The sequence below is a fragment of the Scleropages formosus genome, chromosome 2 (assembly GCF_900964775.1).
Source record: "Scleropages formosus chromosome 2, fSclFor1.1, whole genome shotgun sequence".
Lineage (NCBI taxonomy): Eukaryota > Metazoa > Chordata > Actinopteri > Osteoglossiformes > Osteoglossidae > Scleropages > Scleropages formosus.
Window position 1 is genome coordinate 28,722,140 of NC_041807.1, and position 25,162 is coordinate 28,747,301.

Below are 25,162 nucleotides of genomic sequence, written 5' to 3' on the forward strand. Positions count from 1 at the left end.
TAACCAAACGCCCCCTTCAAAACAAACATTAGTAAGTTTTCATTAGGAGTTGTGAGAATAAAGCGTTGACTAAATGCGCATTTTCGCCTCTTTTCTTTCAAGGCAACTACTTTCTGGAGTGTTACCTCATGAAAGAAAAAGCACGGGTGGCCCTGAGAGTCTTGATTCTCCAACTCCCAGTTTACCAGTGAGGCCAATGGGATGTGTAAATAAGATGCAAACGGCACAGTTCACCAACGAACAAGTGGAATGCTTGTTTTTTTAAACCAAGGGACAACTGCCTTCCGCAAATCCAGCTCCGCAAATTGCACTTCAGAGGGGCAACAGTGATGCGTGTCTGTGTCACATAACACCATCTTAAAAATGGCCAAAAGTCTTTAGCAGTAAGAAAGGAACACATATTACATATTTGCGGCATCAAAAATAATAAAGGAAGACTTGAGAGAAACGCTTGTTTTTAGATCCAACCGTAAGTCTATATTATAAGGCTTTATGTTATCAACACTTCTAAATTTTTAAGAGATTAATTTAGGATTAAATGCACTTGATGGGAAAATGTACTGATGTGTAGGTGCAGAGCAGTGACGCTGATGTTACAAGCCAGGCGGTGTGGCTGCAGTGTAAAGGCAACACTGCCCCCATCTGGTGACTTTAAGGACCCCTAGTATGAGACCTATGTATCATTTCTCACTGGTCCTCTTCATCCTGTTATTCTTGATGGCCAACACTTTACAAATCAAACATTTTTGAACAAACAACTCAAAGGAAAGTAAGGGCATAATCTCACATCTTGGGCCTAGGAATATCCAGCTACAATGATTTAAAGACATCGTAAATGAGATCAAAATGGAAGTGGACAGCTGGAATAGTAGTGGTTAGAGCTACCGTCTTCGGAAATCTCACCTCCGGCTGTAGTACCCTTGAGCAAGGTACTTACCCTAAACTGCTCGAGGAAAATTACCCAGCTGTATAAATGGATAAATAATTGTAAAATAGCTTAACACCGAGTCGCTTCGGAGAAAAGCATCAGCTAAATGAATAAAGTAAGTGTTGGCCAACACCTATCACTGAAAAAAATACAACTCAAGTAAGGACTCAATGCATCCTTTAAAAATTGCATCATTATTACTTGATCACTAGATGCATGTTAGTGCAAAGGCAACTTGAAGGAACTAGGAAACTTTAAAGGGGGCAATATGAGGGAACCTTTTTTGTTAATTCATCTGAAATATTTAGAGTTCAATAAAGACACCATGGACCAATACCTATTTATGAGCCTCAAGAACTGGACTAACTGACAACACATTACTCATCATCAGCCATTTCAGGATAACAAATTAAATGTGACAATAACCATTGTAAATACTAACAAACATTGAATCTGCTCTATGGATATCAAGTATTTCACCATATCAAGCACATCTCAATTCACAATTTTCAGAAGACTTAAACCATGTGCTTGCTGTAACAGTGCAGAAATTAAAGGATGACTTGTCCAAAGAGGGATGTTGAATCATTGCTACGGGGTCTAACTAGATTGCTCTGCTGCCCTTAATCCCATGATGTACCCGTGAAGAGGGGCAAGAAGGCTGAACAGCACCTCCCGCCGGTTGCCTCATTTGTCCGTCAGGGAGCGCTGCAGAGCCTCCTGGATCATAGTGTGTTCGTCTGCAGCGTAATCCTGGAAAATGAGAACGAGAGGGAGAACGAAAGAAAAAAGGGTGAGCTGTACAAGACAGACTTCACCTCTCCATTTAATGCACAACTGCCACTTACCCTTCAGGATGCCCTCCAGATCATGAACTTACTACGTTTACATGTAGTCATGTCGCTGGCCCTTTTCTCCAAAGTGACTTACAATGTTAAACTACTTACAATGATTGACCCCTTTAAACAGCTGGGCAACTTTTACTAGAGCAAGGTAGGACAGGTACCTTGCTTAAGGGCACTTCAGCACAAGGTGGGATTCAAACCTGCAATCTTGGCATCTGAAAACAGCAGCGCTTACCACTTTTACTGCCTGCTACCTGCAGTCAAGCTTCCAGATATTTCCCATGGAAACAGACACCTTAAAGTGCAGTTTTAAACGAGGGGGGGGAGGGGAACACACCGGCTAGTTCTGAAGATATACCTACCACAAAAGTGTCGTAAGAGAAGGTATGTCTGATTTTTAAGTGCTGGAAGAAATCGGCACTCCGGTAGTTTGGGTCACCCCAGGGCATTGAGGCACAGATCGGGCACACCTTCGTAGGAAAACAGATGTGGGTTTGTCTACTCCATGGAAACAAACAGTATCCAAGCTTCCACATAAGGTTTCTCGGAAATCACAGTCTCGGAAGTGGTGGCAGTATCACCCCCTTAACCCCCATAACCCCTTGGCAACCATGTTTTCCGAATAACATTACATTCCTACGCTGAGATGCAGAGACAAGCAACAATAAGTTTTAATTTTCTGGCAAGCGGCTCTCTGTGATTTAAGAGCGTCTCTAAAGTGGAGGACATGCGGAGTAACTGAAGTCCAGTTATAATCTTGCTTCCATATGTCCGTTTTATGGAAACATTTGCATTTTTCCATTTGACATGAAAAATAACAATCATGACACTTTGCTGTGTAGCTGAAGTAAATTGGCTGCTTTTGTAAGACTATAAACATCAGAACCTGCAAGTGCCAGGACACACATCCCTAACTGCACTGTTCTGTGCAGCCAAAGCACATCAGTCTCACCACGTGACGCGTGTCTCTGGAGTGCTGGGACGTGCAGTGCTCCACCAACCCGTCTTGGTCCAGGTTCCGGCAGTTGCAATATGGACAGGAGAACGTGTACCGGTTTGGCACTGAGCTGAATGTTAAAGAGAGGAGAGGCTCAGTCACCACAGACCACGCCAGGCCTTCACTATTATTATTTAGCTGCTCAGCTGAAATGTTTTATCCAATGTGACTTGAGCGCTCCATCTGCACGTTAACATCAGCTGGCTGGCTGGCAGCCGTATTTGTTACCGTTTAGGTCTCGGGCATGTTTGGGTGTCTAACAGACATTGCACTTTGTTTACAAAATGTTTAGTTTCTAATTCCCTTCAAAATACTGTTTATGTAAAATCGCTAGCAAGTGGAAAAAGTGACTGTTATGTTGGTGTTGAAAACAAAAGTGAGAGACAATAGATTTAGAAATGAATGTGACAGTAGTGTTGCATGAATACTCTACTGTATATTACACTTTATTAGTATTAACATAATGAGAAATTAGTGAAAAAATATAAAGCCATTTTATAGAATATGCCATTCATGCATATTAAGGGTTTATATATACTTAGCATTTACCGTTATAAACTGAACACCCTCCCCCACCCCGTATATGCATACAGCTGCCTATTTTACCGCAGCCACATAGTACGTTACCTGTTTGCAAGCCCATGTCCTTAACCACCAAACCAGCTTTGTCCCTGCAGCTCTCCAAAGAATCAAAGTGAAAGCCAAGTGGCTGCTCAATAAGCAGTACCTGACTATGGCAGGCTGGGACTTGGCAGTGCTTCTAACCCCTTCATCGATATACTCTTGGTACTTGGAGCAGGAGGCAGTGTGGCCCCTCATCTGGGACAGGCGCACCTGCGAACAGGAGAGCAGAGAGTTGGGACAAGTTCCCTTGAACACCAGTGCTCTACTTACAGAAAAGGAGTATTCAACCAAGATATCTGTCACAGGCATGGGAGAGGAAAAGAGGGTCAGAGAGACTGACTATTTGGTAAAGGAGCATTTGTAGTGCACTTGTATTTTACCAAAGTTCTTTCATGGAACAGTAGGTAGAACAGAGTCAGCACAAGCCATTTTTTGTGCAACGGGTCTAGTCCTTGTCCTACAGCAGGAGGCACACAAACAAACACCCACCCACGCGTTCACTCAGGACCATGTTCTGGATCTCACCTCTGTCCCACAGCCCTTACAGGCTCCCACGGAGTTCTGGATCAGCTCCTCAATGTCCATGGCCCTGGCCCACTGGTCAAGTGGTGCCCGGCACACAGCGCACACAGGCTTCTGGGGCCGCAGGCATTCCTGCAGGCAGCTAGTGCAGAACCTGTGAAAATTTGGGGGGGGGGGGGTGTTACAGCCCAGTGTGGCAACATGCTGGACAGAGCAGTGCAGTCACTGGCAATCGGCTGGTATCAGACCGTAATGGATATTTTCACTCCTTTGACAAAAATGTATGTAATTTTACATTGTCAAAGGTTTAGAAGTGCAGTGATTTGTGTCAGACCTCATCACTGATTTCTGAGTAGCATAAAATTAAAACGTGATTCATACTACTGACACTTAATCCTGCTTCAGATTAAGTTGTATTCTTCTCTTATAATTTCTTGTTTTCCTGCACAGCCTAATAAAAAATGAAATAAACTTTTTGTCAGATTTTATTTAAAAAAGAAAAAAAGAAAAAGTCTTTCTGTAGAACCCTTTGTTTTCTTATTACCAAGATTAGATTGAGAAAATTCAAAGTGTAATGACTGACTTCTGATCCTGCTGCAAAAATGATGCTCAGAAACATGCCTGCTGTACTCAAATGCAGGTCTTGTTTGGGAGAACACAACACTGCAACACAGACCGTGGAAAAGGCAGAACAGGGTCAAAACAGAAGTTAGAGATGGAACTTCAGAAGCGTGGTCTGGAAGTGCACTCCACATCTCTTTCGGCATGGAAACTAGACTCAAGAGTCTGTGTAAAATATCTAGGCAGGCCAACCGCAGAGGAAGCCATGGCAACTAGATGCAGGGGTTTGCGTACAGAAACTAAGGAGTATTTCCACTCCCCCTTGTGTTGCTGTCTGATGCATAACTAATGAGAAAATCATATTTTTGCTTCCTTGGCGAGTGTAACAAGAATTGTATTCATTGTCCTTAAGTGGACGTTAAGTGAGGCACCAGGTGCTATCTAAACCCACACAAAATCCAGGTTACTTTGAAAGTACGATGGAAACCTAGCGGACAAATTGCATTTTATATACACACACATACATATGAAGCGCATATAAGTACATTCATACAATATATTTTATATTTAGAAATGATTTCATTCAATTGTATTGCACAGCAGTACAACAATAATAAAATCTTCAATTCGATTCAATATATTGCATCATACAGAAAGTTTAGACATATCCTTCATCATGCCAGTCTGCACCCACCCAAGGTAAGAAGCTGTCATGTCACAAAAGAAACCCCACAGAACGGTAGGGAATAACAGTTGCTCATCATCAATCAATGTCCTTATTAGTTACCAAATTTCATACTGTCCTCCAGGTTAGTTATAGATCTTGAAATATTGTCACTCTCGAATATTGCATGCATGCGATGCCATGTATGATTTTTCCTTGATCACTCACTGTCCTACATATTTGTTAAATTGCTAAACCAAGGCTTCAGACTGTAATAAATCAGCAGCGATGACATGAAGTTCACGGAATTCTTGGAACATGATGATCCCAACATACTCGACTTAATTATAACAAAACGCTTAGAACAAGATGCATCACTGCACAGCTATTTTACTCCTGTTTCAGCGATATTTAAAAAGCTTCTCCTTTCTCATATCGGCTGTCCGTGGCAGTTCTGGTTACATTTTAACAACTCAATGATGCTGGAATAACCACAGCGAACGCAGGACTTTTCTGTCTGTCTTTTCAGTTTAGCTAGGCGGGCATTGCGGGAGTTGTAGTTCAATTGGGCACAACGACAGCGCAATTAAGCCACTAGATAACTACAAGGCCCACTATACTGTGCGCGGTTATAGCTAAATAAATATAAACAAAACTGAAAGTAACACCGGCTAACAGCATTTTTGCAGTTGGAAAAAAAACTTTTCAGATTTGCACTTTAAATGTTTACAGTCTTAATATTATGTTAAGTATCCGTTTGTCTATCGTCTGTATCTACATAGACTATAGTGTATCATGGAAGCTAAGATTTCGACAATCGAATCGTCGGTCATCAGATCCTCACAAACAGCTAGACAGCAACATTCATAGCTTTCCCGAGACACACCAAACCGTAAACGTCCCGTTCGATACGCACGTATGGCCGCACTGTGTCTTCACTGGTCGCTCAAATATCTCCAGGCAGACGGGGCAGATAAATTCGGAGAGATCTCCCTCTCCATCCCCATCGGCGGCGCTTTTCTTGCCCTGTGTCGCGAACGTGGCCATTTCAAGAGCGAGAGTCTCTTCCGTGCACTGGCGGCCGAAGTCAGCCGTGTAGATGACGTCAGAGAGGACCCTCGAGAAGGGGGCGGGGTCTAGCGCGAGACAAACAAACCCGGCTGTTTGAATCATAATCAGAGTCACAACGAGTTTTATTAGCACACAAGGCATATGCTGTGGTTCTAGGTGCCTTCAGTATTATAATAGTGAGTTTGCTTTTACGGTTTACTAGTTTTCTTATAATAACAATAATATATTATTATTGTTGCGCTGATGTCTCTGCCCAAGGCGACTAACAGTGTTTTATCTGCATAAAGGAAAATACTGTAACGACCCCGCGTTACTGTTTTAGGAGGGAGTGTGTGCTTAATGTAAATAGTTGCATTATGGGAAATCTGTAAATAATGTCTGCAACCGCTGGGGGCACTTCGGGGGGAAATGGTGGGTTGACTGTGTCTGCCAGAGTGGTGAGGGACTACCTAGGGCTGTCAGACTGGAGGAAACGGGGGTTTTTCGGACCGAGAGTCTTACTTCACTTGTGCTGGTGTTCGAATAATAAATCGTTTGTTATGAACGCTGCTTCCGCGTCCTTCTTCGCCCCATCCAAACCCACGGCGTTGCGTGTGGTGGTTAGCGCTACTGCCTTTAGACCCAAAACATTGCAGGTTTGAATCTCTTCTCTGGCTGTAGTACCCTTGAATAAGGTACTTACCCTAAATTGCCTTAGTAAAAGTTACCCAGCTGTATAAATGGGTAAATTGTAACCTTAGCATTGTAAGTTGCTTTGGAGAAAACTGTCAGCAAAATTAATCATGTAAATATAAAATGGCTTCTAAAATGATAGAATTTACATATTTAGCAAACACTTATTTTCCTCCAAAGCAATTTCCAGTGAACTCTATTTAGTGTTATCAGCCCACACACCTTATTCACCAAGGTGACTTACACTGCTAGATACACTACTTATAATGAATCACCCACTCTGTCACTCACATGCTATGAGGAAACCCAAATAACATGTCTTTGGACTGTGGGAGGAAACCAGAGCACCCAGAGGAAACCCACACAGGGCAAACAAGCAAATCCACATAGAGTGAGCAGGGATCAAACCCACATCCTCTCACCCCATCCAGGCACTGTGAGACAGCAGCACTACTCAGTGTGCTACTGTGCCAGAGCACAAACTGATGATGACAAAATAAGAAATGCTACTTTTAAACAGCAGTAAAAGACCAGTTTAGGACTGGAGTGGGGCACTCATTGGGATTAAGCAAAAGAAAAACAAGCAAAAGGCTGAATAAGAAGTTAAAGGCAAAGTCAAGCTATTATAGGGCAATGGACAGAAGACATATTGTGTCTATGAGATATTATCTGATACCTGATAATATCTGTACAGATGGTAGTGCTCACAGTGGTGGTCCTGCTGTCAAATGCCACAACCTTTTATGGTTTAATAGAAATGTCAAGTGTGGCTGGTGGTGCCATGGTTGGAGTAGCTGCCTTTGGAGTCTGAGTGTTGCTGGTTCGATCCTGCCTCCGGCTATAGTGCCTTTGAACAAGGTGCTTGCCCTGCAACTACTCTAGTATAGTGGCCTGGCTGTGTACCTGGGTACCTAGTTGTGGCCCTGCGATGGACTGGCGTCCCGTCCAGAGTGTGCCTCACCCCTCCAGCTTTGCGCCCAATATCTCCGGGATAGGCTGTTATTGCAGTTGATTGGTCAGAAGAGTCAACGCAGCAAAAAACCTCATTCGGGAATGTAAAGTGGATGTTATGCTATAAAAATAGCGGCTGCGAGAATGAAATAGTTGATGTCATGTATAAAAGCGGACACTATTGTGTCAATGGCAGGGCACGCGGGAGCGACACCGCCTCCTCAGGGGGTACAACACTAGCGGAAAAGGGAGGGGGGGGATAGTGGTCCTATCCGCGCATGCGCATTGCGACGGGGAGGATTTCCTGCAGGATGCCGAGGTAGGCTGTTCGTGTTGAGCCGTTATTTTAAACGTCGTTCGCTTTAAAAACACGTCCTTAGCACAGGTTTCTGTTTTCCGCGGAGCTTTCGCGAGCATCTCTCCTTCGTTGTGTCCCACATGTCGGCGCTGCCTAGTTAACGGACAGAATCCGCCGAACCGAACGCGTTTCGCCGTTTGCTCGGCTGTTAGCTACGGGGCTAGCCGTGTGTCTGTGACGAGCGAGCGGGCTTCCGAAAATGACGTTATGTATCGACAGAAATAAATAAAATCATAAATCAGATGGAACATGTGGCACCGACGTGCAGCTTGAAAGCCTCCGTCTTAGTGACGCTTGCAGAAATTAGCCGTTTAGTGCAGCTACTAGCTGACATTGAGGTGAATTTTAACCTGCTGCTGCTGCTGCCCTGACGAGGTTATTACGCGATTACTGTCCAGTAACTGATCGTCGTTGACTGAGCAGGATTAGTCTGATACTGGGGACACGTTTATTTCGTTCCTTTTTAGTGTGTGACGACGTTCCGAAGACGTGTTTGTGTGTGTGTGTACGTACACATGATAATCATGATAATAATAATATAAAGATCATCATCATCATGATTGGTGTCACCCCAGGTTTGCACGGCAGTTGAGGATTATTTATTCAGGCCACTTTTTTTTTTTTTTTTTTTTTTTAACACCAGCATCTTTACCCCAGTTGAGAAGGGGGGGGCACTTCAGCACAATTTTCTGCATTCTGAAGAAAAGGATGAGCATGTTGACATTTTTTTCAGGCACCTTTCTCAGTCTCTCACTGCAATGCAAGCAGAAAAATCACTGACTATATGTCCTGTAAGATGAAAAAAGGTGATTTATGAACATTATATATATATAGTGCTGTACAATAAAATATATAATTTCTCCTAAGTAGGTGGAGCAGCGAGTGGCATTGCCGCTTCAGCACCTGGGTGGTGTGCAGGTACATGGGTTCGATCCCCGCTCAGTCAGCAAGGAGTTTGTTCTCCTTGTGTTTGTGTGAGTTTCCTCCCACAGTCCAAACACATGTAGTTCATGTGAATTGGTGATGCTACATTGCCCTTAGAGAGAGTGTGTGTGAGGGGGTGCGGTGGTGCAGCGGGTTTGGCCGGGTCCTGCTCTCTGGCGGGCCTGGGGGATCGAGTCCCGCTTGGGGTGCCTTGTGACGGACTGGAGTCCCGTCCTGAGTGTGTCCCCTCCCCCCCAGCCCTGCGCCTTGTGCTGCCGGATTAGGCTCCTGCTCGCCGCAACCCCGCTCGGGACAAGTGGCTTCGGTCAGTTTATGTCAGAGTGTGTGGGGCTACCCTGCGATGGACTGGCAGCCCGTCCAGGATGTACCGCAGTGTTGCGTTAATGCTTCTGGTACGGACTCCACTTCACTGCGACCCTGCTCTGGACAAAAGTGGTTGTTGAAATTAGATGGATAATTTCCTGTAAATAATTTGTGTGAGACTTTTTAAAATGAAAGAAATGAGTGTTTGAAGGAGGAAAATGGTTATTCTGAACTGTTTTGCAGTCAGAAGTACAGAAGTGAAATGACTGCAGAACTGAAGGCTCTGCCACCCATAATTTTACAACGTTCAGAGAACGATGAAGCCGAAATGTCACAGAACAACGCTGGCAGCTGAACCCCTCGGGTCTGATTGACAGCACAGCTTCTCTATCTACCGCCCATCTGTGTGTAGATCATGGTGTAGTTGTTTGAACTGCAGCCTTGCAATCAGATGACTTGAATATTTGAAATCGTGCTCCTGCTGTAGTACCCTTGGTCAAGGTACTTACCCTGAATTGATACAATAAAATGACCCTGTTGTATAAATTGCTGTTATTGTAAGTAGCTTATTGTACAAATCTGAATCTTGTAAGTTGCTCTGAAGAAAATAGTTGGTTAATTGATTAACAATACTAACTTGCAACTTTCAGTGTCTTTGTCCTTACCCTCCAAGACGCAAGCGATCCTCCCCAAATACACCAGCTCCTTACAAGAAACAAAAAGCCCTCAGGTCTGTGTTCTCTTTTGCAGGAGGTGTTGACAGCTTTGCCTTCATGAACGGTCCTCACCCCTGTGACCCATTATGTGCTGTCCACCCATGGCACAGAGCCTGCACCATCCCAAGGAGCTTAGCAGTAGTTGGTGACCGGGCGGGGATGAGTGTGGCTGTGGCCGCCCAGCCCACTGCCACCCATGGATGCTAAGCTGCGAGAGGACCTGTTTAAGAAGTATGTCCAGTCTCTGGAGCGGCGGTTGGAGGAGGAGGAGGAAGAGGATGGAGGAGGGCACAGGCCAGCCTATGACGGAGGCTTATTGTCTGCAGCAGCTGCCTGGCTGGGTGCCTGTCAGGTGGACCCAGTTCAGCGGTTTCGCATCATGCGCTTCTATGAGGTGGCAGAGAATGCCCTTCTGACTCTGAGAGGCTCCAACCTCCAAGCCTTGGAGACAGCATTTACCATGCTTGAAACCATCTGCACCAACCTCTTGCTCTTCCCCTGGAAGAAGGAATTCCGTTGCATTAAGGTATGTTGACCCAGTGCAAGTGGTCTAGTGCTGTATGCTTTCCAGCCCGCATGTTGCTACCACTTTGTGTGTTAATTATGCAGTTCTGCATGATTTAAATAAATGGTTAATTATCAGTAATTCTGAGCCATTTAAGTCTGTAATCTGTAACAGAAAAGTATTGTAGCATTGAGCAACATGTTCCATGTCCAATAAAATATCAGGGATGTGAACATGGGTTTTGTGAAATTGATCCCCTAATAATTTCCTCCACTGCTTTGTCTTTCAGACCTTCACTGGCCCCTATGTGTACAACCTTCAGACTGCTATCTGTGACTCAGACCTGCGCTTGCTGCTGCGCTCCATGGGTTACTCCCGTGAGGAGCTCCAGTTCCATACCCGCGACCAGTCAGGCAGTGCTTTACACCTACGACAGCTGGCTTTTGAGCTCTTCTTGGCCCGGGCAGAGTGCAAGCTCCTCGGGGAGGTCGTTGCGCTGGCTGGGGGCTCCGCAACGGAGCTTGAGGCAGTAGAAGTACGACGGGGAAGTCGGGAGGATGCAGCAGGGTGCGCCGAGGCGCTGAGACGCAGGGATGCTCTCGCTGGGGAGGTATCGCGACTCTCTGTGCGGCAGGAGGAGGCAGATCGTACCCACCTGAGAAGAGGCAGCCGGCCCTCCAAGTCTGTTGACGTGACAGACGGTGCGGGACACTGGCACCCAGCCAGCAAGCCTGTACTCAAGCCCTCACTAAGCCTTCGCAAGGAGCCGCTTTTTGTGGACGCAGAGGAGGAAATGCAGGATGAGATCATCCGCCCCAACACCTCCCTCCTCTCCATAGGGACCTTTCCCTCATATAGTCCTGTGGCAGACTTTTTCCCCGTTCAGTCTCCACCGGCAGAGCCCTATGCCTATCACCTGTCCTCTCTGGATGAAATTGACCTGTACACCGAGCGGGGTGCAGGTCGACAGACTCCATCCCGGCCGCCTAGCCGCGAACCTCGTGATGTTCGGGAGACCTGGGGCCTGAAGGGCCACAGCAGCCCAGCTCTCTGCGTGAAGTGTCAAGGCTGTGGTATGGGCTGCTCTAGTCTCACATCGTGCCAGAAATGCGACATGATCCTGTGCCCTGCATGCCATGCAGCAGATCCCTCGCCTTGCTGCGGTCTGCAGGATTACCCCAAAACATCTCACCCTCTGGATGGTTACCTTCCGCCAAAGGAAAAATCGTCAGTCTACTCCAGTGTTCACTCCCAGCCACCAGAGAAGCCACTGATGGCGACCAAGCTATTCCCTAGCAAGCCTGTCATCTCCAGCAACAGCAGCATGGGTGCAGGAGGCTCGCGTTGTGGTTTCTGCAACAAGCCGGGTGCCACGCACACCTGTATGAATTGCTCTAAGGTGTCTTGTGACACTTGCATGAGCCTGTATGCTAACGACGTGTGTAGCCGCAAGAACTTGCACCATAACTTTGTGCCCAACCATCAGCTCAACTACAAGTCCAGCTCCATATCTCATTTGGTGTATCGATAGACTGCAAATTGCCCCTGGCAGCTTGGAGTGGACAGACGCATTAATTATCAGCTGTTATCTTCAGGTCTGGAAGGCAAATTATGTGATGCCATCTTTCCTCTGCCCCTCATGCCCTTAAGGAAGTGTAGCTGTTTACCTGCATCCTCTCTTTCACACTTTTTGGGATTTTATGTCTCTTCCCAGCTGGCCTGTTTGCAAACCTTAAAGTAGACACCGAGTAGTTTGTGGTAATGCATACACCCATCTAGTCAAATATATAGTCCAGCTCTTGTAGGCATATGTTGCATGAAGATATGCAACATCTGACCTTTCAATTTCATTTTAGAAAATGTGTATTTGCATTCTGTATAAAAGGTCACTTTACCTTTGGGACTAGAAAAAATACAAATGAATAGTATATATAATTTAATCTGTTAAATGGACCACCTTTAAACTAAAGTGGGTGGGATGGGTGTGTTCAGAGACCTCTTTCTGTCAGCTGCTATAAAAAGCTTAGATCTGCCTTGTGGGTCTACTCTTGTCAAATAAGCTGTCTGTGGAAAGCAGTGTGGGGTTGCTTAGTAGCTGTTAGAGTAGTCAAACATTAAGTAACAGTGAATCCCTCTGGTGAACTTGTTTTGTAGATGTCAGTTAAGCCTTTCTGCTCTCTCTCAGTCATTGAGACACTCGCTGCAACGGCTTCCTGCCCGGTAGTATTATGAAAACTGCAGTTTTCGTGCTGAGAATTAAAGGCACGCCTAAGAGCTCTTTAACACTGTTCTAAAAGCGAGTGATCCAGATCCCACAGGTAGAGGCTGACGCAAGTTCATAAGAGTGTGTTTTCACACAATTGAACTTTTTATTGCTTTGATTTAAATCAGCAGTGCATATAACCACTTCTATCAGGCTGCAGACACAGAGAAAGTGTTCAGGGACAAAAACCAAGCAAATATCACATCAGAGGGAGAATATAAGCAGTGAAATAATTTTTGATAATATCAGTGAACAAAATCCTTTATATTACTGGGTTTAGTGCTTCTTAGGTCAGTGCTCTCAGAACCGTTGTTCTGTTACTTATTCACACTCTTGATTTACATGCTACACGTAGCCACCTGTGTCGGTTCATTGACTATTGTATGTGCTGTGCTCTTAATGCTAGTATTTTGTGTAAAGTGTGCCCTTCACCTTCATTTGTTGCAAAATGATATTGCACTTAATGGTTTATTCGTCCAGGAATTTTGGTGTAGCTTTCTGCATCCAGTGTTTACAGTATGAAGGGTTTACAGAAACTGACATCAAAAGTTACATGTTTACATCAAATTTTCTGACTGCCAAAGTGTGCAAAGCTTTCTTGAGGGTTTTGATTTTGTTTCAGCAGCTCCATGTTTCAAGATAAAAGCAAAGATTGATCCTGACTTTCATCTGGTGTTAGAATGCTACTATGGCTAACTTGATTTGCCCATGTTTAAAGTAATGGTTAAATGACCTGTTGATTGTGCTGTCTGCTGAGGAGGAGTGGGGTGCAAAATTTTGGTATAATTTCTTCCATTGTGTTATATTGTTGTTTGCTTGTACAAGTGAGATGACAGGTTTTTGTAGTTTCCTCATTAACATTTGACCTTTTGACACCAGCACTTCTTTATGTACAGTAGTCTTTACCAGGGTGATTTTAACAGGTAATGAAAGAGGTCCCAAAAGCTCTTTAACATTCTGGTCCACCCTGTCTCCAGTGTCGTCCCAGACAGGTGGCTCATCGCTGGACACGGCACAGTTGTTTTTGGGATTTCTGCATCCAGAATCCGGATATACTGTTTTGGTTAATTTGATAATGCGGGTTTGAAACGCAAAACACAGCAGAGAGCTACTAAAGCTGAGTGCAATGGCTTGGAGTGTGTGTCACTTCAGTGTCCAGCTCTCCACAATGTGTTTCCTAAGTCTTGTATTAAGTGCTCTCGCAGTGGATGAGTTTCAGTGCAGTTCCTGTTCCTCCTTGCAGAGTACCATGTTGTCTTTGGACCTGTCTCAGTGCTCAATGTCTCTTGGAACAATACAACACAGTTATAGGTTATTAAACTGAGCTATGCAACATTGTACAAGCTGCATGGAGTTGGAAAGGTGTGCCTCTACTGTAACAGGTAGTGAAGGGTTTACAGGTCAATTCTAGGGCTATCAGTCAATTCCCTTTTTAGTATTACTATTATTATTATTACTACTATTACTATTATTTTTTGGCATTAAGTAACTTATGTTTCATGAAGCAAAAACTTCAGCCGGATAGTTTGCAATATACTTGATGTAATAACACTGTATGAACTTTGTGTCTGCACGGAAGAACATGGTTAGTGTTGACTATTCAGTACCAGCTCTATTATAAACTGTGTTGCAACTCATCCTTCCTGTTGGTTGAATGCTGGATTTTCTTTGAATCTTCATTTGTGACCCGTATGAAAAAGATTCAGTAGCTGCATATCAATTTTATTTGACTTTCCTAAAAAACTTGCTTTCCAGAATTCTTCTAAAAACTTGAATGATGAGACTTAAAGAAGAACATCTAGGGAAATGTGTACTGGCGATTTGATGAAGTGGTTCCTGGACAGGGTTATGTTCCTGTATGAGCAGGTGTGACAGAGAGCAGCGTGTTCCTGTTAGCGTATAGTAAACAGCCCTCAGTACTATTCCCACTCCTGTTTTTATTTCAGCACTGCAGATGTGGAGATTGCAGAAATCCCCAGCTGTCTCGGTATCTTGGCTTTGGCACAGATTTCAAAACTAACCTGCTGTTGGAGAATATTCCCTCTTAAAAAAGCCTCGCAGAGAGGAGCGAACTGCTGCTCTAAATAAAGTTATTTTTCAGAACAGTTTCTCCTAAAATAACAAGCGACGTATTGAACCTCCTTGTCTGGGGGCCAGAGAACACGTCACTAGAAGTAAAGGCGATAGAAAGTGACGTATGCGGTTGGCTGAGCAGCCAGTTTGCGTGGGTGGCAGTAGAGCAAATACAGGAGAATAACTGTCCCCTGTGCCCTTCGTGTGGTGTGTGTGTGTGTGTGTGTGTGTGTGTGTGTGTGTGTGTGTGTGTTTACAGGTATGCACTACATTAGGGTGGGTCATGTACTTAAATAAGGTTTATGTATGGTTAATATTGTAGAAAGTAACAAACTAACTGTACTTTAGAATCCTGCGTCTAAATCTCTTTCTGCTAATGTAATGCACACATTGTATATTCTATGAGATGTATGTCGCTTTGGAGAAAAGCGTCTGCTAAATGAATAAATGTCAATGTTCCGAAGAGACGTGATTTGGGCAAGTAAAATGTAGCATTCCCAGTTCACTATTTCTATGTGAAGCACTGTGTTGGATGTGGTTTTCCTCCGATTTGCTTATAGAAAATGTAATTCTCATTTTCAATGGTAGAGTGGAGCTTGTGCGTGCGTGTGGGGTAGGAGGTAATCTGGAATTGAATCCCCAGAAGCAAATGCTATTTTAACATGTTCAGATAGACAATAATGAGATTCTGCTATTTTTATTATGTACTAAAGTTGTGTGAGGTCACAGGTTTTTAAGCGGTTAAGTTGTTCGTGTTCTTTCACTGTGCTGCGAAAGCTGACCTTCTGCCCTTGTCCATGACAGCATCACCATGGGAAGACTCGGTAACCCCTGCGTAGAATGCTTAAAGGCTGTCCAGGTCACACAACGGTTCATTGTGGATAAGCATAATCAGGTCAGAAGGAATACTGATACATGCCAAGAATAAAATTCTAGGAAGAAATGTTTTTAATTCTCTGTAACCTTGAGGTTTCAGCTATTGAATTTTCTCCAGTTTTCCCTTCCTGCCACGCTCAGGTGAAGGAATGGTAGTTCAGACCTCTTACCTCACTGTGGACTCTGAGGCTGAAGCTTAGACACAGGTGATGTACCTTAGAGGGGACCTGCAGGTTGATTTATTAGCTGTTAGTCACTATGTTGCATTTTAATGTTTGTCCACCAGAGGGCAGCTTGGCTTTAGGGAATACAGTCTTTGAGCATATGAAGTGTGACCCATTACCGTGCTCACCTGAAATGCATGTCCTGCATTATGAAACAGTATATAATGATACATTTTAAAAACATAATTTATGCCTCTCCAAGTGATTGTCATTAGCTGTTTCGGTTAACAAATGAACCATACTTTCCTAGGTAACAACTCTGTATATGTGTGAACGCAGACAGTGCTGTTTTCAGTAAGTGGAGTGCAGCTTAAATGTGAGTAAATGACCTGCTGTTGTGTGTATTTGATGAGCTCTGCCTTCTTTCAGCTGAACACTTTTGCGAAGGAAGAAGCAAAGGTATTTCATGACACGAACGTAGCTGTAGTGAAGCCTTTTGCTTCCACCACAGGAAGCGGGAGTGGAACACTGGTCAAAGCCCGCACCCATGACACCCTGCAGCTGAGTGCCAAGTCGAGATCTCGTTTGATCACATGATCTCAGACAGCAGTCACATCGCAGACAAACACAAGCCGCTACAGCTAAGAGTGAGAGAGAGAAGAATCCAGTTTGAGATTATGGAGGTCTGCTGCTTGCTGCCAGGAGTTTTGGCGGGAGGTTTGTTGTAGTCGTTGTGTTTTGCTTTTAAAATTTACTACCACGACCTTAAAACTTCACTGAAACCCAGTTTCTATATATACAACCCCAATTCCCAAAAAGTTGGGATGCTGTGTAAAATGTAAATAAAAGCAGAATGCAATGATTTGCAAATCTCAAACTCATATTTTATTCACAATAGAACACAGAAAACATATCAAGTGTTTAAACTAGGGAAATGTACCGTTTTAAGGAAAAAGGGTCATTTTGAAGTTGGCAGCAACACGTCTCAAAGAAGTTGGGACGGGGCCATGTTTACCCCTGTGTAGCGTCCCCTCTTCTTTTAACAACAGTCCGTATACGTCTGGGAACTGAGGAGATCAGTTGCTGGAGTTTTCGGAGAGGATTGTTGTCCCATTTGTGTCCGATACAGGATTCTAGCTGCTCAGCAGTTCTGGGTTGTCTTTGTCCTATTTTTCGTTTCGTGATGCGCCAAATGTTTTCAGTTGGTGAAAGGTCTCGACTGCGGGCAGGCCAGTTCAGCACCCGGACTCTTCTACTACAAAGCCATGCTGTTGTAATAGATGCAGTATGCTGTTTAGCATTGTCTTGCTGAACTATACAAGGCCTTCCCTGAAGAAGACGTCATCTGGATGGAAGCATATGTTGCTCTTCAACCTGTATATACCTTTCAGCATTGATGGTGCCTTTCCAGATGTGCAATCTGCCCATTCCATAGGCACCAATGCACCCCCATACCATCAGAGATGCAGGCTTTTGAACTGAGCACTCGTAACAAGCTGGATGGTCCCTCTCCTCTTTAGTCCGGGGAACGCGGGGTCCATGGTTTCCAAAAAGAATTTCAAATTTTGATTCGTCTGGCCACAGAACAGTTTTCCACTTTGCCTCAATCCATTTTAAATGAGCTTTGGCCCAGAGAAGATGGCGGCGTTTCCGGATCATGTTCACATATAACTTCTTCTTCGCATGATAGAGCTTTAACTTGCGTTTGTGGATGGGATGGCGAACTGTGTTCACAGGCAATGATTTCTAGAGGTGTTTCTGAGCCCATGCAATGAGTTCCATTACAGAATCATGCCTGTTTTTAACGCAGTGCCGCCTGAGGGCCCGAAGATCACGGGCATCCAATATTGATTTTCGCCCTTGTCCCTTCCACACAGAATTTTTCCAGATTCTCGGAATCTTTTGATGATATTGTGTACTGTAGATGATGAGATCTTCAAAGTCTTCACAATTTTACCTTGAGGAACATTATTCTGAAATTGTTCCACGATTTGTAGAGGCAGTTTTTCCACAGATTGGTGAACCTCTGCCCATCTTTACTTCTGAGAGACTGAACCTGTCTAAAATACACTTTTTATACCCAGTCATATTGCTGACCTGTTGCCAGTTAACCTAATTAGTTGCAAAATGTTCCTCCAGCTGTTCCTTTTTATTAACACTTACTTTTCCAGCCTTTTGTTGCCCCCGTCCCAACTTTTTTGAGACGTGTTGCAGCCATCAAATTCAAATGTACCATTTTAAGAAAAAAATAAGGTAAATTTCTTCAGTTTAAACATTTGATATGTTTTCTATGTTCTATTGTGAATAACATATGGGTTTATGAGATTTGCAAATCATTGCATTCTGTTTTTATTTACATTTTACACAGCGTCCCAACTTTTTTGGGATTGTATTACATCTGATGAAAGTTTATTAAACAAATTATGACTCATACCTAATAAAACCTCAATTTCACAAGGTCATGATTCAAAAATTGTTCGGTTAAAGAGCAGAACATTTGACTAATACCACATTTTCTCATACTTTACTATATTCCTCCCTCTACTAGGCTCGTCTCTTTCCAAGCAAGTGTCATTGTGCCTAAACCTGGAAGTCTGTGAACCCCACAGAGAAGTGAATTGTGGTCCTTTTCATGGAAACTGCTGTCGGCCTCTTGTTGCCCCAGTCCCTGCAGGAGGCTCATTTTACAAAAAAGCAGTTTCTGCTTCAGTGCCAGTGTCAGTACTGCTGAACAAGATGAGCTTGGGAGCAAGGAGAGCATTTCTTTCACTCGTGTTCCAACTGCGAAGGGGCGGTGTTTGATTCTCGCACCAAAAGGAACCACACAATATGACACCTGTGTCGATACTTGATGTGACGCAAGAAACTACGTTAGGCTTCGAGTTTGCGGCTTAAAATCCTTACGTTCAGAGGAGCCATCGGGGGGCGCTGTAGTTCAACGCAGCTTAAGGTGTGACTTGGAAAATACTGTGGAATTCCATCCTCGGTTAAAGGCGGGGGGCTTATGTCACCTTACCAGGGTACCGCTGAGTGAAATCCCAAGATAATCAGGCTGATCTCTCGTATTAGTGGAGCTCAGCATGCTGTATGGGTCATGAAATAATGCTGCTGTTTGACCCCAGCTTTTCAACTACGACCACGGAAAATTCTCTCGTCTTCAAAAAGAAAGCAAAAGCAGCCGTTATGAACACAGCGGCAGTAGCCCGGTGTTTGTGTGCAGGTGCTCTCTTCTTTCCGTGTAGGAGCACCAGCGGCCAGAGGGTTTTCTGGTCCACGTGTTTCGCGTGAGCTTCGTCCTCATCGTGTGGAGGAATGAATGGACCTGCTCTGCGAGGGACAGCCTGTCCTCTGTGAGTCTGCGCTGCGCCACGGAGCGAGGGATTCCTCCTTCCCGTTAGTGTGACGGGAGCGACCACACGAGCCAATGTGACCTCTTTCACTAGAAGGGTCAAATTCCTGGAGCAATACCTCTGACACCTGAGGTTTTCAAACAAAGGTTCGGACTGGAACACTTTGACAGGATGGTGGTGTCTAGGGTTTTCTTTTTTTTTTATAAACAGTTTACAGGGCCGTGCAAAAGCATTTGCTCCTGTTTTCATTTCCTCTATTATAAATCTTATATTAGCTAAAGGGCCCCTTGAGTTTTTTTTTTTAAAGCATTTATTTAACGGACAAAATCATCCAACCCCAACTGGCACTTTGTAGGGAAAAGTAATCTCTAGTAATAAGACTGAACGATCTGAACCCTAACTATCAGAGTCAGATTGTCAGCACCTTATTTTGTGTAGCTACTCAAACGATCAGTTTGCTCTGGGCTCTCGTAGTTCCATCAGATGCCTCCGATCTAGATGGGCCTTTTGCCCGAATTTGGAGCACGGGGGCTGCGTTGAGCTCGTGCTGCGGGGCTTCAGGCTTTCCTCCCAGAGCGCGGTTCGGGCACATTAACTCTACCTTTGATCTCGCCTCGATATCGGCCGTCATATCAGCGCACACCTCGCCCTGCGTTTCTAATCAACGTTCTCTCCCTGACGGATTTCGGAAGAATCCCTCAAAAAATCCATTAAACAGCTGCGTACGGCCAATTAGTGGCGGTGTGTTCGAAACGCCTGTCCGTTGTCATTAGTTCTCAGCCGCGCTGCACCCTGGGCTGTAACCTGAGAATTCTGTTTAAGAGCCCAGTATTGATCAGGGACTTGGAAGGTAACGGGAGGTGAAAGGAGGTTAAAAGACAAACCATTACATGAGTGAAGAAATGTGATTTTGATTTTTAGTTTTTTTTATTTTTTTATTATTATTCATTTTTTGGACATCAAAAAAGCAAGATTATGAGGAAAACAATGAATACAGTGATGAATGTCTCCAAGCAACATAATACCATTCCTTGGATCTTCCTCAGAACCTTCTCCCACTGAGTGCCCCCCTCCCCAGCGCTGTACTTAAACAGTAGTGAGAACAAGATTTGTACACTTAATTGACATCATGAGTGGATGTCTGTGGCTTTCCATTTATTATTATATTATTACTAATCTCATGCATTTACATTTATTTAGCAGACGCCTTCCTCCAAAGCGACTTTACAACGGATACTATGTAGCATTAGCAGCCCACACACCTTATTGACCAAGGTAACTTACACTGCTAGATACACTACTTACACTGGGTCACTCATCCATACATCAGTGGAACACACTCTCTCTGTGTATCACTGACACACTATGGGGGAACCTGAACAGCATGTCTTCAGACTGTGGGAGGAAACCCACACAGACAACACGCAAACTCCACACAGACTGAGCGGGGATCAAACCCACGTCCCCTCACACCACCCAGGCCCTGTGAGACAACAGCGCTACTCGCTGTGCCACCGTGCCGCCCGTCTTATGTCACAATTTAGCACAGAAGTGATTTGGGGTTAGCACCTTTCTCCAGTGTCCTTCAGCGTTTTCTTTTCGCAGCTTGGAGATATCACTCACCTGGGCCCAAGATCAGCCCCTCGGTGGCCGTGTTTCCCACCGCTTTACTACTTCGGCGGCGTAAAGGAGTAGGCACATCACCGCACACGCTGGTCTCACTGCTCCGAATAAACAGCTGGAAGTAGCTGGTAATGTAAACATTGCAGAGGTGTGTGAGCCATGACAGCCCCGCAACATCCAGGGCCTAAAGCAGTTCCGGGCGAATCTCATCCACCCCCGGAGCTTTGGCATCGTGGAGTTTTCCAACTACCTAGTGGTGTGTATTTAAAGACTTGAAAATTGTTACATGCGTTACATTACAAATCTGCTTAAATCTTCCCTGTGAATGTATTATTTACAGTACTTGATCATTTTTGTTGTTTAACACTGTTTCTTGTCTTGCATGTATAGTATTTGTTTGAATACACAACACTGGACAACCCAGTTCTGGCAGTTAAAAAAAAAAAAAAAAAAGGTGTTTTTTTTTTTGTTTGGTTTGTGCGGCATCATGACAGAGGGGATGGTGGAAGAGGAGGAAGCACAAGGTGATTGTGGTGGCGGCTGCCAAGGGGTGGTGCAGCCGAATGGAACTGCCAGGTACAGAGCAACATGATGCAAAATCATTGCTGGCAGAGAATAAAGTGAAACGGCCCTGTGTTAGCAGGAAGAAATACAATTGTGGAGGATCATTCTAGTTTCCTGCACAAAGTAATTTAGCATTCTAAGAGGTGTGGGTGTGTTTATATATAGTACGGTGTATTGTGTGTGTATATATGTATATGTGTATATATATATATATATATACACATACAAGTGGTCTCTGATTTAGGATAGTTCAACTTGCGATTTTTTTTACTTTACGATGGTGAGCTGGCGAAAAACGTTCAGTAGAAACCGTACTTCGAATTTTGATTTTTTTCTCGGGCAAGCAATATGCGGTGCGATACTCTCTTGTGATGCTGGGCAGCGGCAGCGATCCACATCTCCCAGTTTGTCACGCGGTCGCCATACAGATACCCCCCTGTATCTACACTGTGTTTTCTGCATCCATAATGTCACAGAAACACCCTTCTGTATCTCCTGCTACTGTTGGAAAGAAGAAGAGGAGGGAAATTACTCTTGAGGAGAAACTCAAGATAATTGCCCAGCATGAAGGTGGCAAGCCCGTAATGGCCATCGCACGTATGCCAGGCTGTGATGTTCGTTACTAGGTGTATTAAATTTATTTTCACACACAAACTGTCTGAAACCGCTTGATCCAAGCGGGGTCGCGGCGTACCAGAGCCTAACCTGGCAACACGGGACACAAGGCTGGAGGGGGAGGGGACGCCAGTCCGTTGTAAGGTACCCCAAGCAGGACTCGAACCCCAAACCCACAGAAGAGCAGGACCCAGCCAAGCCCGCTGCGCCACCGTGCCCCCAAAATGCATTTTTGACTTACGATTGGTTTCACGGAACATAACCCCATTGTAAATCGGGGACCACCTATATGTGTGTACATATATATAGCAGCATACAGCACTGTGGGTTTGGATGTGACAAAGAAGGATGTACAGGCAGCATTCATCTTGAACGTTTTATTGAACAGTGGCTCACAGGGAAATAATGCTCCCAGTCCAAGGACCCCAGTTCCTCCTAGACCTGCATTTCTAGCCAGTCTTCCCAGTCTGCTTAGTGCCTCTACACTCTTTCTTATTACATTGGTAAACATAGTCACCTCATCATTTCCCCCAGAAGTGCCCCCAGTGGTTGCGCACTTACATTCCACAATTTTTCCCATAATGCAACTATTTACAATAAACAAATCTTCCTGCTCAAACGCCAGTAACGCAGATCGTTACAATATATATACGCAGTATATAAATCCCAAAGGAAATTACAATTAAAAGCTTCAGCAAAGCAAGTAAATATTAAAAACAATCGTCTTGACCCAGCCGTTGAATTAGTCTCTTGTCAGAGGCCCAATGCCTTCACCACGTTCAGTCAAAGCCCTGACTGATACAGAATACCCTTAGTTCATTGTTTCACTTAGAGTGTGTAAATGCTGGCCCACTGGCAGAAAAGAGAAAGAAATATATTCATGCCATTCGGAGTGCTTCCTAATTGTTGCTCCTGTCCATGTTAATATTTCCTTTCTCTGGCATCTAGAGGAGAACAGGGGTGTGAGAATGTGCTTTGTAGTTGTCACGGATGCTTAAGCAAATCCAGTGTTGTAAGAAAAACTTCCACACGATGCAAATGGCAGGAAGGAGAAACAGAACTGGAAACGGCGTTCTGTTAGACGAGATTTAATCACGGCAACGGCTTTGTAGAGGCTGTCCTTTGCGGTCCTTGAAAACTCTCGAACAAAGGAACAATGCTGGCACACAGCCTGGGGTACTTGCTGGCAGCTTGACGCTGGAAGGAAAAGTGTGCTCTGTCCATTAGAGTGATGAGTGCTCAAACGTCAAACCTCCGCTGCCCTTCCATTGTTTAGATTGTCCCCGCGATCGCAAGCGCTGATGTGTAAATCGTTTGACTTAAAGTGACAGAGAAACACTTCTCTGATGCATTCCAGTGCTGCTCTTCTGATCCATTAATCTAAAGTAATCTTTAAGGAATTTTTTCAGAAGAAACTCTTCACACAGCATCCTCAAAGTTGCTTTCAAGCCATGGTCATCCAAAGCGGAGTGCAACTTAATAGGCTTAATCTTCTTTAGGGAAGGCACTCGGAGGAGTCTTCCTGCCACATTATAATTCCAGCCCAGTTTATTCCAAGTGACGGCTCAGTGAGCTACGTTTACCTCCGCACGCATCCCTCCCTTCCTTTGCATTGCAATGAAGGTTAATAATGTAGCAGACATGATTTTATAATGGGGTGTGTATTGCACAAATTGTCACACACCAGCTTTAATTACAGCTGAAAGGAGGAAAAGGAATAAAGAGTGTTTTCTCACAATTACTAAAAAAAGCAATATCTTTCCAAGCTGTGTTCTTTGCCCAAAGTTACTAATGATGTTAGATAATCAACTTTACAACGATTTACCCAGTTATACAACTGAGTATTCTGACCGTATCAATTCAGTTTAAGTGCCTTGATCAAAGGTCCTGCGGCTGGAGTGGGATTCAAACCAGGGACCTTCAGAGTGTACAGTGATGGTTCTGACTTCTATGATACCTGCTGCTGGTATGGCAAAATGCAGCTCTGGTGGCTTTCTGTAATGAAACATTAGAAAAGTAAATTTAGTAACATCTTGAGGAAGAGCCTGTAATAGTTTAGTAACCTGTAAACTATTTACTCAGTGTTTCACAATGTGTTTTTATTCAGGTGGTGCGCTTATATCCGAAAGTATTTCTTTAATGCGTGCAATTTAAAGGTATAACAAATAATTTTCAGATGTGTTTTACGAGAAGGTTTTTAAAAAGATCGATTCGTAGCGTGCATGAAACTGGCTGAGAGTGTTTGGTACAGAAAGCCAGGGGAGAAACCTTGCAAGAGGGGTTGTAGATCCTGCCCCTCCCCCCCCCCCAAAAAGAGCCTTGGGGCTGCAGCTTTTGTACATGTTCCAGAACTGTGAATCATGGTACTGTGGCCATAGAGCGAGCACAGAAATGGAAAGGCAATCCACACCTGTTCTTGGGTGAATGTCACAACCCTAAAGGTGTAACGAATTGAGGACACTAAGGGTAGCGATTTGTATAGTTCGTAATGTCATAGAATAATATCAAAAATATTAAATAATGAACTTCTCCTGTAAAAGCCAAGTAAACTGATAGCTTTAAACACTGATCAGCAAAGTAGTGAAATAGCAATGATTATAATAATGTTCTATTTACTCCTTTGTATATAATGACACAGGGCACCAAAGGAACAGTATGTGAAGGCGCATAGTTCTCTCCATTCAGAGCTCAAAACACGTAACGCAGAAAAAAACCATGAAACCGGTGTGGAAGTCTGAGGTAGAGGCTGAGGCTGCGGGAAGCAGTAACAATCTTTTGAGGGTCTGGAGTGAAATCACTTAAATGACACTGCTCAGTATATGGTGGAAGGGGGAAAAGTGTTTTCTTATTGCTTACATAACAGAATATTATATAAGTCCAGGACTGGAGCATGCGCTTCACTTTAGCCTGAGTGAAAATCACAAAGGGAAAGCCTCGAAACTGCAAGCAGCCCAAGGACTTGAGGAACCAAC

The 25,162-nt window shown here is 44.2% G+C and overlaps 2 protein-coding genes across 2 annotated transcripts; one reads left to right on the top strand and one right to left on the bottom strand.

Annotated features, from left to right (window-relative positions):
- Positions 1-1,031: 1,031 nt before the first annotated feature.
- Positions 1,032-6,237, bottom strand: rnf114 (ring finger protein 114). Its single transcript, XM_018756592.2, has 6 exons — positions 6,058-6,237; positions 3,920-4,070; positions 3,498-3,604; positions 2,726-2,840; positions 2,136-2,243; positions 1,032-1,681 (listed from the first exon to the last, which is right to left on the bottom strand). Exons 1-6 carry the CDS (start codon positions 6,186-6,188, stop codon positions 1,616-1,618), a joined length of 678 nt encoding a protein of 225 aa, XP_018612108.1. The 5' UTR covers positions 6,189-6,237; the 3' UTR covers positions 1,032-1,615.
- A 1,877-nt stretch (positions 6,238-8,114) lies between these two features.
- On the top strand, positions 8,115-13,121 carry spata2 (spermatogenesis associated 2). The gene is made up of 3 exons (XM_018756769.2): positions 8,115-8,154; positions 10,192-10,683; positions 10,952-13,121. Exons 2-3 carry the CDS (start codon positions 10,354-10,356, stop codon positions 12,191-12,193), a joined length of 1,572 nt encoding a protein of 523 aa, XP_018612285.1. The 5' UTR covers positions 8,115-8,154; positions 10,192-10,353; the 3' UTR covers positions 12,194-13,121.
- The last annotated feature ends 12,041 nt before the right edge of the window (positions 13,122-25,162 follow it).